Source organism: Lineus longissimus, chromosome 10 (genome assembly GCF_910592395.1).
Source record: "Lineus longissimus chromosome 10, tnLinLong1.2, whole genome shotgun sequence".
NCBI lineage: Eukaryota > Metazoa > Nemertea > Pilidiophora > Heteronemertea > Lineidae > Lineus > Lineus longissimus.
In genome coordinates, this window is record NC_088317.1 from 18,394,606 (window position 1) to 18,411,613 (window position 17,008).

General features: G+C 39.4%; 1 protein-coding gene across 14 annotated transcripts in view; it reads left to right on the forward strand.

Annotated features, from left to right (window-relative positions):
* The window catches only part of LOC135494709 (uncharacterized), a 103,713-nt gene that overhangs the window by 42,425 nt on the left and 44,280 nt on the right, over positions 1-17,008 (forward strand). For 10 of the 14 annotated variants that reach the window (XM_064782933.1, XM_064782938.1, XM_064782941.1 and 7 more), the window contains exons 3-6: positions 14,435-14,563; positions 14,969-15,128; positions 15,641-15,676; positions 16,200-16,247. In XM_064782933.1, coding sequence (XP_064639003.1) covers positions 14,435-14,563; positions 14,969-15,128; positions 15,641-15,676; positions 16,200-16,247 — 373 coding nt within the window. The remainder of the gene's footprint in view (positions 1-14,434; positions 14,564-14,968; positions 15,129-15,640; positions 15,677-16,199; positions 16,248-17,008) is intronic. The other 4 variants (XM_064782940.1, XM_064782946.1, XM_064782947.1 and 1 more) reach the window with 2 other exon arrangements.

Genomic DNA, 17,008 nt, shown 5'->3' on the forward strand with positions numbered 1-17,008 from the left:
AAGTCTGGGGAGGGTTGGAATCGAGCAGCAGCCTCGACTCCAACTACACGACTTTTCAGTCATTTGTTCAGACGTCAGCGAGGAGTTAACATTTGATCTCAGATTTCAAGACTAGCCTCGCATGTTTTGTTACTTTAGTCCTTTGGCGTTTGCATACTGTGATATATCATCAGTTTCTTTGGACTCAAACAAGTTCAGTATATGTCTTTAGACATGTCACACCCAGCTGTCAATTCCTGATTTCGCTCTCAAGTTTTAGACTTTAGGGTAGCAGTGTTATTGACATGTTGTTAAGTGTATGTCATCCATATCAAGATCAAAAAGCAACATTTTGAAAAAAAGTAGGAAAATTGAATTATTGATCAATTGAATATCTAGACATTTTTGTAATTGGATGAAAAATCACAGTTTGCATGGATTTTTTGTTTATATCTGTGGCTGTTTTAGCGGCTGTTGGGCCGAGAAAAGATATGAGTACAGGGGTTGTGCCATGCAGGGGTGCAACTGTTTTTTTGGAGAATACTTTTCTGTTTCTTTTATCACGAATACTTCTTAATTGGCGAAGAGACACCCACTATTTCAATGATGCACTTTCAGACCTCAGCTCATCTCCTCTCGTCTGAATTGTCTCTTCAAATAGCCACACGGATGTCCAGTTGCCATTTCATGCGGGGTTTATAATCAGTTTATAGTGTACTTTCCTAACGACCTTGGGACGAAAATCATCCACTCTATACGAGTACAATTACTTACACATTACTTACAAACTGATGGACTAGAATGTGTGCTGCCTTCATCCAAGTCAAGCTGGAATACTCTACATCTTGAACTGCCTCCTACATGAATAAATCCCATTGATAGTTAACCTACACAAAGCGACTTTATCCTGCGTCTTTCTTATTACCCAGAGTGCACCTGCTACTGCGCTCGTACCCTTTTCTATTGTCGTTGATGTCCTCTCCTTCGGGAATAGGATGAAAAGAATGCTCGGTCTTCCCGACCGGGCGCGCGTACCGAGGGGTTTTGATCTTATTGAAGAAGACTGTTGTCAGTGTCTTCTTCTTAGATCAGTGTAATCGAAAAATAGCATTTCTGTCTGATTGATCTGTTCTCAATACAAAGGTATGTCTGGGTCCCTTATTGAAATCCCCCTCCCCTGGGAACCTCATGAAATATGGTGTTTACGAACCACAAGTTCGCATACCCAGAGGATCAATAGGGAGCGTGGGTGAAAGGTACCGATTTCAGAGTTTAAAACTGCTTTGGACTCTGAATCATTGTAAGAAGATCAGGTTATGGGGAAGTTATGTTTTGAACACCAGACGAAAGCTGCACGATATTCAGCCTTCTCCATCAACTCGACAAGGCCACTTCCGAACTTACTGCTTTCATTCATGGCCAAAGACAAAACTGGCAGTTTGGAAAACTTGCGTTTTTAGGTCCAATAAACTTTCGATCACGTGGCAAATCATTGTGTTTGACGTCATGGGATACGTCAGGCAGGCCGTACCTTGAACGTAACGTGTCTATCATGTCTGATGTAACCCAAACAAACTCATTGGCTAGTTCCACTGCTAACTGTAATAAAGCAAGCGGCAATGATTACTGTATGTTAGTGCAAGGTGCACTAGCATCGTAAGGTATTGGCAAACTGTCATAGAATGCCATTAACAAATGACAACACATCCACTCACATCCACTCACATCCACGTGTTACTTAAAGCTGACATGCATGCATAAAAACTAACGGCCAAGTTAGAAAACACAAACACCCGACCACCATACGATCAACTGTACTTGAAACTTGATAGACACTCCTTGACTGCACAGACGACACAGGTCACAGAGACGCTCGCGTGTAAAGAAAAAATGAAAAAATATTCCCTGAGCGGGTTCGAACTCAAGACCTTCGCCACTTGATCTTTGCCGTCTTACCCACAATACCATGAAGATGTTGTTGGAAATGAATATACTTTTCATGTACATGTATACAAGTTTGACAGAATGGCGTCTTTTGTGCCATCTGTACCATTTTTGGTTTCAAAGTGGCTTTTAAAATGTGTCCTTTTACAATATTGGCAAAGTGAATTCATAAGATATATAATCAGGAGATGAACATGACACCCTGTGATGATTATAGGAGCACACAGCTATTTTTTTAGTTTTAAAGATGCAAAACAATTTCCCGCTTTGCTTGTATCAAAACCATGCGTGTATTGAGGAACTGTCTGATGAGGTGGCATTCGATTTCAAACGATGGTCGTGCGTGGTCGCAATGGCCACTTATGCTCATGTCTGTGCACAGCAGCCAGCGCCCTGTTGGTGAATACGGTAGCGCCACTGCGGCCTGTTGGTAGTATATCTGAGGGCGTTTGAAACATGGCTGACCGGTCGTTCAAAACATGGCGTATGGGCGTAAGAGTTTTCTAACTTGGCCGTTGGGGTTTTTCATGCATGCATGTTAGCTTTAAACATACTGTAAACATGTATACTCTAGTTTCATCGATCTAAAGCCGATTCTAACTATTCAATTCAAGCCATGGTCATTGGATGCCATTCTGTCGTTCAAGTCGGATTGACAGTGGGTTGGTGATACCAAGTTGTCCGAACTTTCTTTTGGTTCCCAATCAAAAAAATATTTTTGTTTCTTCATGTTCTTATAGTCACAAATCGAGGTCATTCGCAAAAGAAAAATACCAGAACTTTTCGTAAGCTACGGCAACAGAATAGTGCTCATTCTGTTGAGAAAAAACGACGTCGACTTTCTCCCCAATAGCCATTTATTGAGACGTGCACTTACACATACCATTTCCATTCCTCCTCTCTGTAACTTTCTCTTCAATATTTAACTATCATTGGTGGAATTCCTCCTACTATTGTTCGCAGATTCCGCTTCGACCTTCAAGTTGTCACTGCCAATAAACTGATAACTCATTTTCCGGCAGAAGGCGGAGAAGTCGGAATGTCAGCGACATTTCTTTTGTCGAGTGAATATTTCCGAGATTAGCACCTTCAATTCATCGCTGAGCCACATCAGTTATCTTCTCAGGCATGGTAATTGCTATTAAAGATTGTGATGCTAGGTGATAATGGACCAGAAAAGATGGTGCGACACATCCTGATGTTGTTTAAAATTCAGCCAAAGAGTTGTTAAAGAGAGGCTATAGGCAGGAGCCAGGTAGGTCAAATAACGTTACTTAAAGTCGCTCATAGGGGTCTTTCTGATCCTAAAGTGCATCTAAAGTATTCCTGCTTGGATGAGGAATATAATCAAACAAAACCCAGGCTGCTATCTGAGCAGACTAGTCAGCTGAACACTACCAATTTGACCCCCTTGCAATGCTCCTGTCTGTAGTCCCCTTTCAAACTTATTCAAATCAACAAAGCTTCTCTTGGATCTGTGAAGACACTAGAATATGCTTGATTTCCTCTTCTCTTTGCTTTATTCTACCGTCTTGATTAATCAATTTATAAAAAAAATAGATTCTTCTTACATGAACCATGCCAAGGTCACGCTCATCCCCCAGAGGTCTTCTTCGGTCATGTGAGGGTTAGCCTCATCGAAGATGCATGCTAATGTCTCCGCTAATACCTGCAGTGAATTGAAACCATCATCACCCGGCAACAAAGGGGGGAAGAATTTTAATTTAATCTGACATCATTCATTTCAATCCGATCAAAATTCCTCGGAAGTTTATGTATCTAGAGATAATTTGTACAAATTACGCATGCAAATTGTTGGCCGCGTTTTCAACTAGCAATGTTCATGTTTGGAACCGTCGTTCACGTAAATTGCTCGACTGATAAGATGAATTTGAATTGCAGATTTTTCAGTTTAAAAAATCATTTGTAGATTGTGTAAGTGTTGTGTTGAATGACGGGAGAATGTGCGGTCTCTTCCCGCGGGAATTGTTCACGTCACGCGGGAGATGGGAAGATTATTTTAATTAAACCGAGACGTGGTTTTCCCAATATCAGCACTAATGTTCTGGTGACAAAAAATGAGTCGTATTTGAATATCGCAGTTGAAAAGACGATTAACGCTTTTAGTGTTGTTCGCCATATTTGACTGTGACCAAGTTACGTATCCCTCCAACCCAGGCGAAACGCGAAATAGATGTCATTTCTTTCAAAATCCTTTATGTTAGTTGAAATTCCAAACATGCCTCCCAGATTCCCCCCTGTCATAAAACCCAATAAATTAAACCGTACTTTTATCATCGATCAAAAAATTACCATAACAATTTGGAAACGAGGTACACAAAATGAACGTGCCAATGAATCACGGAATGCTAACGTGAATTTAATAGAAATGTGCCCAATTTGGACTTGTTCATTTTGCGCTGGTAGACCGTTAATCGCGACAGAACATGTTTTTCATTTCCGAATATTTTAATCCGGTTCATTAATATTATCTGTGGCAATTGGTACATGTTTTCTAATTTGAAGAAGATCTCAAAGGTGAAGGTTAAAGCTGAACGGGTATTGATACTCTCAAGGTCTGATGTGGAAATTTCAGACAATGCTTTGGTAGATTTTTCACATCTCATCAGTTTGTTGATACGAGAATACATGCTTGCATGTCCTCATTTCATCAGTCAAATTATCTTAGCACCTGCTTTATGACAGCTAGCAGATGGCTTCAGCTGGAAGAGGATGCGGGCTAAGATTGAACATGGACCTGGCGGGAAGGAAATCAAAGATGCATATGCCTTTAGGGGTGGGCGGGATAGGGTACAACTGTGGGATAGTTCGCGAAGGATGGTCAGTTTGTTGCTCACAAAATTTGAAAAATTTTTCAGAATTTTGAACTGACGAAAGATGAAAAAAATTCTAAGTCCAAGTTTTTTTTCACTGGTTTTTTACTTCGAAATTTTTTTCAAAATTTTGACTTTTTTTTCTGATGCGATAGGACTTCGCTGTTAGCTATTTTCCAGGAGATGAAGTGGTTTAGGCAAGATTCAGACGAAACATTTTGGTAAAAATCCTGCAGCATAAATGATCAGCTTTATGATGAGGAGAAAGTGGGATGGTGTCTTCTCTATCAACTAACCCATATAATTTCAGAATTCCCTATGGAAATCCTTGACATGCAAAGGATAATTGCTGAAAATCAAGAAAAGAACTGCGGGTCCTATATCACTTTGAATATGATTCGATTGACAATGAGCGGGAATGTCACAACTTCACTGAACCATACCATGATTTGACACCAAGGCTTTTGAAAGCAAAAGCTGGTCTCAGGGAAAGTTCTGTAATGAGTGGTTTGGAAAATTATTCAGTTTAGTCAATATATGCTTTACGATTTGATTCATGGGTAGGTGGGTCTGTATTACTTTTGATCTCATTTGCTTTTAGGTGACGACAAAGACATCATTAGAATAGGTCTTGACTATATTCTGTCAACGAAGTATTGATATGAATGTCAAATATCGTCAATTATGGGTTCGAAGTCTCAAAGATGAAAGAAAACCATCAACAGTAGACACGTGAATGCAAAACTATCTTTAGCTGCTTAAGATTCCAATTAGATTTGTTCCCAAACAAATTTTCCACTTATTATGGCACTTTTACCTCAGATCAGCATGGGTGGTTTCTCTGTTTGTGAAGTTTTATGGAATAATCGCTGTTTTCAGTACTGGGTCCTCTACTTTCATATAGCACGAGTCATATGCCAAAATTACGTGGGAGGATTTGTCTGAGGGCCTTTTGAGATAGGCCAATCATCAATTCTCAAAGGTTAACCATATTGATATTAACCCTTTCATAACATTCACTATGAAATTGAATCGTGGGTATGTTGTCCTGACCTCTCCTTCTTATAAAGGGAGTTGTCATACCGTGAGCGTTGCTGGAGATACGATGGGGGGGGGGGGGGGGGAAAACAACCCTTTGGAGATTTATTACTTTGTTTTACACATGTTAAAACGTGCGTTATTTGTGAGTAACAAGTGTCTTTTTATGCAAATGCATTCATAAAACATCTTATTTGAATCTCATGAATACGCGAATGATATTTAAAATATATATTGTTGACTTGGCTTCAGTGTCATGTTGAATTGATCAAATCATTTGTACACTTTCTATTCAAACACACAGATGGTCCACCATGTCACAAAGTTGACATAAATTTCAAAACAATTAAACTAAAATTGACATGAACCGTGAATGTCTCAGTTTAAAGTTTCTAGTTTGAAATGCACGGGCAATGTTTATCAACTTAGGTTGAAATTGACAAGACCATGATCCGCCATATGTCCCCGGCCAGACATTGGCCCCTGGATTCCTGGGCGAGGACTAAATAAGCGCCCGTAACAGATGTTAAAAAGCAGAGATCATTGTAAGCCGCTAATTTTCGTGCCTATTTGTTTTTGCGCCACACAAAAATATTTCGAAACTTTCCTTTTTTTAAATGTCTTAATTTTGCAGATTATGAATTTTTTTGGTTTTTACACTGAAATTTTCTTTTCCCAATTCGTACTTTGCTGAATTGCAATTACATATATTTGAAAAATCCACAAAAATAAAACGCATTAGAATATATTGAGGGTTTACAGTAAATATGCTATTGGTAACAGATGTAAAAAAGACAAAGGCATTATCATGATTTGAATAACGTTGTATCAATGAGTATAATAGTTGATGATTCATATCATACAGTTGTGTGTTTATTTATGAATACTTTTTTTTCTCGCGACCCAGTAACTTCAGTACAGCTTAGTCCAGTCAGGACAAGAACCTTAAATAGCCTTAAATACGCAATAACCCAACGTTAAGTCTCAAAATGGCCATATCACACCATTAAATCAACCAAATATCAGAATTCCTAATATTCCTATTCTCAACATGCAGCGTTAAATGACGCAGATTACATTATAAGCCATTTGCATAACGCACGGACCGAGCGCCATCCTAAATCAATAAAGCTTGTTTTTACACGGCTCCGCCATAACGTCAATTTTGCATCTCCTAAAACACGCTTTTATAGTAAAACAAATATTGAGGAATTTTGTGTGCATCAGAAGTGATATTCAAATAGATAACATACTTTTTACAACCACGTTTTGTGGCGAAGAGTAGTCTTGTAATCCTCTTGGGCACTGCATGGTGGCACTGGCGGAATACGTTTCAGAAAGGGTAAACAAATTGAAGTCGCCTTGCATTGCCGAGATCGATCTCAAAATACGATTTGTCATGACTGTTTGTCGAATAGTGTGCAAATGCATTGTGAAATTATGATAATGGCTGGTAACGGTTTCAGGGATATCACTATTTTGTGTCCGGTTCTAAATTCACCTGACCGTTTGCCAAATTAACACGATTGTCTTAACTAATCAATTGGAAGGCTGCCTGATATTTCCTAGAAAACAACTTGAAAACAAAGCTTTAATACTGTCACATGTGTTCCGAGGTGGTTGGGCCGCTTTCGTCCCTGGGCTGCCATCTGTCTATAATGTGCTACACTGAATTCACTGAGTGATGGAGCACATTCGATTTTACCACAGACAAGAGATATTTTTGTGCACATAGCGGCTATTAAAATCGCAGTTGGCAATGATTCAAAAGGCTCATTTGCGAGACGCTTAATTCTATATGCAAAATAAAGAATACAGATCAGAGGTCGCTGAATTCTTGACTCACTGCTACTCTCTAATCCTGCTAAAACAAGTTTGTCCAGCCTAAGACTGATATAGATTTTTGACCTATCTTGATGTCCCCGAAAATACCCTTCGGAGGTGCCTATGCCGTACATGGTATAGCGTCATCTTTAAACTTTAGGAGTTGAAAGAGGCACTTTTTTGTCTCAAGACTGATAGCAGCATAAATCCTGTAAAGCATAAATCGTATAAAACATAATCACCAGTGACTACTAAAATTTCCTAAACCCATTGCCGAACAATAATAATGCAAATTAGCTTAGAGTGGCAGAATGAGATTTTGAGCTCACAGCATTTAAGAATTTGCAAATCTTGGTTTCTTTTGCAATAAATCATTTGCGTTGTAATTGGATTTGAAAGTCCCATGTCAGATCTTAAAGTGTTTCATGTAAGTTTGTGAAGATTGTGTCACTATTCAAGAACAAGTATTCGTGACGTTCGGATTAACTTTAGACATGTCTGGTGATTCGATAATTTTTGATGGATTTCAGTTGAGATTGTTATACAAGATTTTTAAGCGCAGTTTATCATTTCTTGAAATTTCGTCTGTCTGTTTACTGTTATTAGTCATGTTGGTGTTTCAAAGTTGGGGTAGGTGTTTATTGTGTAATGACAGAAAGGTTGCACACCAACCTTAATCCCATACCCATCTTCAAGGTTATTTCCCTTTCCCTGAAGTCCATTGTCCTCTTGGAGATGTATCAAGTCATTCAAGTCGGTTCTTGTACAACCTACTTACGATGTCGAAAGTTCCAAAGCGATCAATTGAGTTTGACGTGGCAGGACAAACGGCGACATGACTGGGATTTGAACCCATGAGCTTGGCTTTTTACACCTTAACCAGTACACAAGCCACACCTCATGTTTGTCCCTGCCCATACAACATGAAGAAGGAACCTATGATCTCAAAGATGTCAGACGGACGCACTTACGCTGTTTTCTTTAATCACAGACATTCGCCAGTCAAGATTCACAACTGCAGTTCCAACAACATAGATTTCCTTCTACCCCCAATATTTCTCTGTGGCGGAAAATTTCATAATCGATACTCACTACGTATATATCTCATGAACATCCAACACCCTGACAAGATCACTGACGTCCCATCGATAAGACCCATAAACTGAATGACAAGATAATTTATGTGTGATGCTGTTTCAATAGGATTTTCACGCCCGATTACCAAACTGATGATAACCTTTTGACATTTTCGTGGTTAACCGTACGCAAACCTGATATATGATCTTGAGATATACGATTCGCGTTTACGTGTCATAACCAATATTTAGGAGAAAGGCTGGAGTGATTGCAGGCCAGGAGTCGGCAGGCCAACTTGATGAAATGTCAATTCTTCAAGACATTCAACCCAACACAATAAAGCTGATAGCATGTCTGAAAAACTTCGCAACTTTGGTTGAAAGTGGATTGTCTGAGGTTGATGTCATTTGTCATATGCGTTTCGATTCACTTTGTAATTTCATTTGTTCCATATCCAGGTTACTGAAAAGAAGACTTCAGCCAGGAGTCAATAGGCAGACCTGATGAAGTTTATCTATCGAATCTCGGCTATTTGGGATCTGCAGTGGTCTACTGGCTTAGACGCTCAGCTAGGGGTATGAAGGTCCTTGGTTCAAATCCCACTGTCAGTGAAAGACCATGGGCTTGTCTCTCTATCGACCTTGTCTTTACCAGGTTGTAGCACTGGTTCAGCAGCTCGTCTGAGTTTCATGATGTTTCAGAATTGACTGGATTAAAGTGTTCTAACTTTAACTTTCTTTGTGAAGCTGTAGACCGTATGTTCTTTACTTCTTAATGGGTATCATTGAGATGACATGGTCCTAACCAACTGGCAGCAACTCTGCAGTGACACAAACGTGACCGACATGAGGTGAATTACAAACATAGCCCTGGTCCTTTAATCAGACATGTCAGACAGTCATCTCCCTTCCAGTCAACCTGGTGAAGAACGTTGCTCCTTCTCCTGACATGCCTGACAAGCTCTCAGAGTTTTATCTCTCCCATCACGATTAACCCTAACCCTTCTGTGACAACTATTCTGAACTAAAATCCGTGGCATGAATCTCAAGTATTGACCCGCTGTTTCAAGACTGGCGAAACGCTTTGTGGTAACGTTTCTGCTTATGTTGGTGTAGTCCGGATTTTGGCTCCTGCACTAACTGACCGGAGCAGTACTGTATGGACTAGTTCAGCGTGTCACACCGTTATCTCGATGTCTCTCAAAATAAAATCCACAAGCCCAATAACTTGTCTCAACAATCCATTAGATCCAATTTATAAAAAAATTTCCTGGCTGAGTTAATCAACTTCAGCATCATGACCTTGAATTGCATTCAGTCGACCTTCACGACACAAAACTAATCAAAAAGAAATGAAATGAAAAATTCTTGAGTTCTTTACATGTGATTATTAACTGGAAATCAATTGTACTCATAATGCCCTGTTTGCACGATTTGATGAAATGTGGTGTCAATTCCCCGTTGATAGCGATATCTTGAGAGGAAAAAAACGTATTTATGGTTTGTTGTGTTGAAGCTGATATTTCACGCCGAGTTGCTCAAATAGGATTTGAAGCATTCGTGGGCTTCAATTTGGAGTTCCATCTCAGAATTGTATTCATAAAGCAATTTTACAGTAATTTCCCTAATTTAACAGTTATCCTCCAAATTTCAGTCGATAGCAAAGCGCTACAAGATTTCAAAACACAATTTGAAAAACTTCATCCCCTTCTCAACCTTACCTCGCTCTAACTTTTTTAGAAAGCAACAGATTTAAAATCAGTATGCAAGGTTATATAGAAACCTTCGCAAATCTATCAACAGTAAAGTTCAAATTTTTCAAATTTTGTTAAGATGACTTGCCCAAGCGTGAAATTGTTTCTCGGTCTCCACAAAGATTCATATCCCTGGCCTTGTTGACCTATCATTTCCAATGTTATCTTTAGCAGCCCGCAAACAAAATATTTTATTGTAGCGTTATGTGTACGTTGTCACATGCGACAAAACTCACGTTTGTGGGTCATTACTGGTGTCTGCAACAAGAATCAGTTGTCACTGACCTGTGATCAGTATTAAACGCAGCGATTGTCAGTTTACCTGCAGATGAGCAATCTTTTATCACACATTGCAGCCATAATTATCACAGATTGGCAAGCTATGGCATCAACGGCCAAATAGCTTTGGAAGCAAGAGAGTCAAGAGAAGAGCAGGGTCAGATGTGATTCATTTTGGTTAAGAGTAGAGTGGACTCCTTGGCATGAACATCAACAGTGGTTCCTTTGCATCCAAATGGATTCTCAACAGAATATTTGCTGGCAAGTGATGGTTCTGTAATTCCAGTAGCAGTTCGGCCCAGTAGAAGGTGATGATCTATTGCCATCATCATACTGATAAGATGGTCTCATTGATCTTTTTCTCAAGCAGTATATTGTCGATTTATTGATTGGGCAATAATGGCCCTTTACGATATTCGGGTGCCAATTAGCCCCGCTGCCCGAATGTTATTGGCAAACCCAATCCTGATTTGTAGTGATCAGACAAATTATCGTATTTATCTTTCATTTCTCAGATTATTGATGGGTTTGTGGCTGTTGACACAGGCCTCTGTGTTCCCATCTTTGGTGTGTCTTGATGCTGTTTGCTATTACCTGCCATTTATGATCTCTGACCGCAGAATCGTCTTCTTGATTCGTAGAAATCAAATGAATTCGATCTTGCTTTCAGATCAAAATCTGAACCTATCTAATATCAGACTTGTGCCCAGACGATAGAACTGAAGTAGTCAGCCATGTTGCTTACTCCCATGCATAGGCAATCTCCTCTCTCCTTTGGCACGAGTCTCTATCATTGTACTATAATCAGATAACCAGCTACCAAGCTGATTAATTCTAGACCGGATTCAGAATCCTATATATACGGGCCACGATTAATCATGCTGCAAGCAAATTCCACGTCCATTTCTTTGCGCTGATTTGGGCGGTTCTTAAATTGCTGTTACGATAAATCGGAACAGGCGTTATCAGTATAGCAATGTGAACTAAAGACAAATTTGTTAAAAAAATTAGCCAGACAACAAAATCTAACACTTTTATGATAGTTTCTCATATGAACATAAGAGATGATCTGTCTTAGAAGATATAGAGTAGTTTGATGTTTTTAGTGTGTGATGTTATTTCAGGAGCTTGGCAGTGGAATCATCTCAAACGCTCCTCTTAGATTTCTGTAAATGGAGTGAATGAAGATTTGTCCAAGTTAGTGCAGTCAAAACTGGTACATGCGACATGGAATGTCTCGGCCGGCCATACAGTAACTGTAGATTCCCAAAATATCCTCAAATGGGCTGATTTCAGCCAAAATGAATAAAATTATTCGACACTGCTGGTACAAATATGATTTGATTTAGAGCCGAGCGTCACGGTTCAGCAGGTAGCGTCTGCAAAACTTCATTTAAATTCAGCACGAGTATTTTAATAAGCTGGGGGAGGTCTTTCGAGTGAGCGTTTAAGCCAGGCTCTCGCAGCTGAGTGATGCCAAACATACAGATCAGGTGATGTACTATTGAGGTAGTGTTTCTCCCGAGTTCGATGATGTATTTGTTGACTAAAAACTCTTAAGTTTGTTTTCCTCAGAAAAAACCAAATCGGTATTAAACAAAAGAAAATATTGTTTATTGTTGTATAAACATCTCTTTTATTTCATATGGTAAGTTCTATTTCCCTTCAAAATCAAACCGAGCCGTGTTAGACGGTTATAAATGTCATGTATGATTGCTTCTTATATGGAATATGACAGATATTTTCGTTGGTTCAAACACGACCTAAAATGTAAAAGACGTTGAAAGTCTATAATAGTGTCGTCACCTATAGGAGAGTTGATTCAGTGACCATATGAACTCAGCTTTGTCAGTGAAGCAGCATGTTTACCGCTAATTCAGAGCGTGTCTTTGGGGCATCTTTTTAATTGAATTAAAGGGTTTGTCACCGTACATGTCTAGACTCGTTATGTATTCGTGAGTGCATCGCCTTGATGTGGCAGGAATACATATATCCTTTGAAGCAACGTCTAATTATTTCATGTATTCACAGCATGGGGACTAATTATTCCCCCCTCCATCTGTAGGTAGCTCTTTCAAGTTTGTGGGTTTCTTCCTGCACTTTCCCTTGGGTTATTCCCAATGTAACGCTGCGTTCCCTGGAGGAATCCTTCGATGTGGTATCGAAGAAACCTTTTACCAATGTATGTAAAGAAACGTGGATGAAAATGGATATTAGTCAAACACCAAACCTATCTAAGTTTGACCACTTGTAACAGCATGTAAGTAGGGCATACTGCTAAATCCTTTACGAAAAGCTGATCAATTGACTCTTAGATTCGTGTAATCTTTGCTGGTGGTAAGAGATTAATATATTAATCATTTGCTATGCCAGATTAAAGTGAGAACTAGACATGTTAGATTATTTTTGATACAAGGCCTACTTTATGAAAAAAATTGTGGCAGATTGATTGCCGTTAAATCAGCTCATGTGGTTCTAAATCGCAATGTTTCCTTTGAAGTTATTTTCTGTAGCGATTTTAATTTGCTTTGTTTCGACGATCGGTCCCAATGATTGGACCTGTATTTAAGTAGTTAAACCAAGGACTGCACAAAACATGACCTTCAAGATCAAACTGACGCATAAAACGGGATAATTCAAATATATTTTGACATCTCAAGTGTTATTAGACTCGTTTTCTTTGAGGTCTTAGCTTACGGAATGAAGCGCCTTCAAAATGGCTTAACTGCAGGCTTTCAATGGCTCCAGGGACTCCTTGGGGTTGGAGTTTCAAGTATCAAATCATTGAGATATTAAACTCCTGCAGCCGGCCGTCTTGTCTCAAAGTACCTCATCTTGTGCGCACGGTTGGCACCAGGGTTGGCAGACAGGCAAGGAGCCAAGATTGGCGAGGAATGTCATGAAGCCTTTGTGGCTGCATCCCTTTACTCTGAATAGTGCACAGAGAAGATTAGATTTTCATACATGTCATTATACATTAAGTTGAGCTGTAAAACTTCAGTGCAGATTACTTCAGCATTACAATTACACAATTTAAATTGCACTGAGACGCCTTTCGTAGTCTGACACCCAATTTTCGCACAGTGTCAAATAGTGATGTCAGTTATGTAATCAAATATATGGCGTTTGAGATCTGTCAAGATTTTTTATTAAATTGTGATGAAAATTGACAAATTACGTTTTTATCCAAACCTATTTTCACCTATCGTAAAGTTTGAATTGATGTGATCATTTTACTGAATCATGAATGAATTTTCCGTCATCGAACAATTTGTCATGACACCCAAAACAAACCTCCTTCTAATTGGCGGCCATTATTCTGTCAACCGTTAGAGAGTCCAAATCTTATTAGTCACCTGGCATCAATTAAACCACCATTTTGTCATTCATGACTTCGACTAAAATACGAGTTTGTAATTTCATGTCATGAGACCACCGAATCACCATCATTAGTTGTTGGATTCTGCATTACTTCGTAAAAAATGCAAATTAGTCGACTTTGAGGCGTGATTTATTTCAGGTGATTAGTTATGGAATTGAAAGGTTCCATTTAATCTGAGAGCAGTGTTGTTTCCAGGTGTCGGGTTGGAGGAGAAATGCATTTCCTTAACCCTTCCAAAGTTGTGCATACTTCGATTTCTAGTCCCAGTGTAGAAACAAGCTGAAACTTATGTTTACTTATGCTTCATTTCTTCTGTCGTTTTAGGGCAAGGTCCGATTCGTGGAGTCCTCCGAGTTCAGGATTCACGTTAATGTCACAACCCCAACAGTGAAGGACCTGTCGACCATAAAAGTCGACTTCAGCAACAACTTTGACAGTGCCCTCTTACAGATAGTAAGTGAAGGACAGTGGAACCCCGTGGCGGTCCCAATGACCTAAGTCACCCCTCTAACCCGACCACACGTGAAAAGACGATTGCTGCCATGATTTCTGTTAAGAAATTGAATGCGGCAAATTTGTCATGCTACAGATGAAACAAAATTTCAAATCCAAATTTTTTTTTCACTTGTTTTTTTTCTTCTCAAAATGAAGAAACATCGTAAGCAATAAAAATATGTTTTGACTTTGAAATATTTTCAGAATTTTGAACTGATCAAAAATTCAATGCGGAGGGATGAAAAAATTTCCGAGTGCTAATATTTTTTTCACTTGTTTTTTTCTGCTCAAAATGAAGAAACATCATCAGCCCCAAAATATATTTAAAATGTGATCATCTTTGCCTTCTTTGCCATTTTCCAGTATCAAGTCGTTCCAACCGAGTATGACATCATTCCGTATGTTATAGCAGCCATCTTGGGCGCCTGTATCATCGCGCTGATCGGAGCGATCGTGTTCGTAAAATGGTGGGATCAGAACCGTCGTCCATTCATCAAGACAGTCGACATGAGGACTGAGCATGGTTAGTGACGTTTTCAAATGAAGTACTGTTGGTGCTCAGTTAAGTGAGCCAGTGGACCTTACCCTATTCTGTACTACAAGTGCATGTATGACCAGATTCTGGTGGTGATGATTAAATTTCCTCTGATAACTGTGCACTTACAGTATGTCTTACTCTGAACCCTATTTCTCAGTAAACGATATCTAAAACCAGCCTTCAAGTCGACGCAAGCAAAAGTTCCATCCATGGATCTATGACGAGGATTAAGCATCACCGATTCTACCAAGAGCTTTGAATGGATCTATGATGGAGAATCTCCATCATAGATCACTGGATGGAAACACATGGTCGTATCTACCATTGGCCCATCAATGATTGTGTGATAAAAACTTTTGCCTGCCTGATAAGTTACAATCTTTGGGTATGTCTGTCATCATTGGTCATTTTGCCATCAGATTCCATCCACATTTGTCACAATTCTTCTAAAAGTGTGACCCATTATTACAGAAGCATGTATCTTGATTCCGTTGCAGAGATGTACAGGTCGAGGTCTCTAAGGGATAACCACTGTAAGCCGAGTCAAGCTTCCTTCATCGTACTAACATCTATTGCACGAGTCACATTCCCAAAATGAGATACCGTAATCTTAAATCACTCACAGAAGACCTACATGTGTATTTCGTTTTGGAAATGAACTTGGCCTTTGCTGTCTTTGTACTTTGCCTCTGAAGTATCGTCACTGGTATTCAGAACAGATAGCTATCTTCTTTGACTGATATCTTTCTACTCTTTCTTGTTTCCCCTTACTTGTACACTGCTGAAAGAAGCAAAGGTCCGCCGCCTTGGACACTCACAGCTTCTTTACAGGGATTGCTGTTCATTGCAAAAATCTTCTCTTTTCATACTTCTTACCTCACTGGTTGTTAGAAGCAAGCGGTTTGCAGTTTGCAATCACCAAGATTTTGCTCTTGGCTAATTCAGGGTTCGAGTAAGAAACTATGAGAAGACCGGAAAAACTATCCTGTGTTTTGATGCATTCATCCTTATTGTAATAAGTCTCAGCCTTAACTGCCTTGCCCATCTTTCCTGCAGGGAGGTCGAGGCCTATACAGATTGTTGATGCCCATAATGCTAGTAGGGGTAGGTATTGTTTGAAGTGCAATGCTTATTGGTGCTTGTCATTGGTAGTCAAATTTGGAAAACAATGGTGTGGCTTCTTAGAATGCGTATCCATAAACTGTTCGCTTGTGGCGTTTTCCTTGTTGCTTGTGACTTTCTTATCTGCCACTCACAAAGTAAACCTTTGTTTGGCTCATTGGACCTTTCCATCGGTTGTGCCAGGGAACATCATGTGGAGACAACGGAAACAGTGTGTGAAAAGTCCACAAGTTGTCAACATGCACAAGGGAACAGTCTTATGGATACTCAGCCTAATGGCTTGTGTGCAGTTGGGTGGGCTTTCTTCTTAGGAAGGCTATACATGATATGCAGCTGGCGTCATCACCGTGGTCTTTGCCCACAAAACGATAAAGTTACATCATAGACATACTTGTACTTCAATAATGTGCTTCTAATTAGTCTGGTCTAAAATGTGGAGTATTCTAAAATCTTAGTTCTTTGTCAAAATATCTAAATTTTGTTATAAGTCGTCCAGTTGATGCTTCTGCCTTCACTGTTTAGTTCTTCTCTTATGTTAGTAGCTTGAGTAATATTTGGTTTGAAAATGTGTTACCGTAAAGACTGACTTCATTGCAGTCACCATGATTCAAAGTTCAAAACTTTTGTCTGACCCTATGTCTCCCTACTCTCAGAGAAAAAGAGAATAGTCCTCATTTTCTCTTACGGCACCAATGAGTTGGTAAAAGGATTGGTTGACTTGGCAGTTGGTTTAAAGCTTCAAA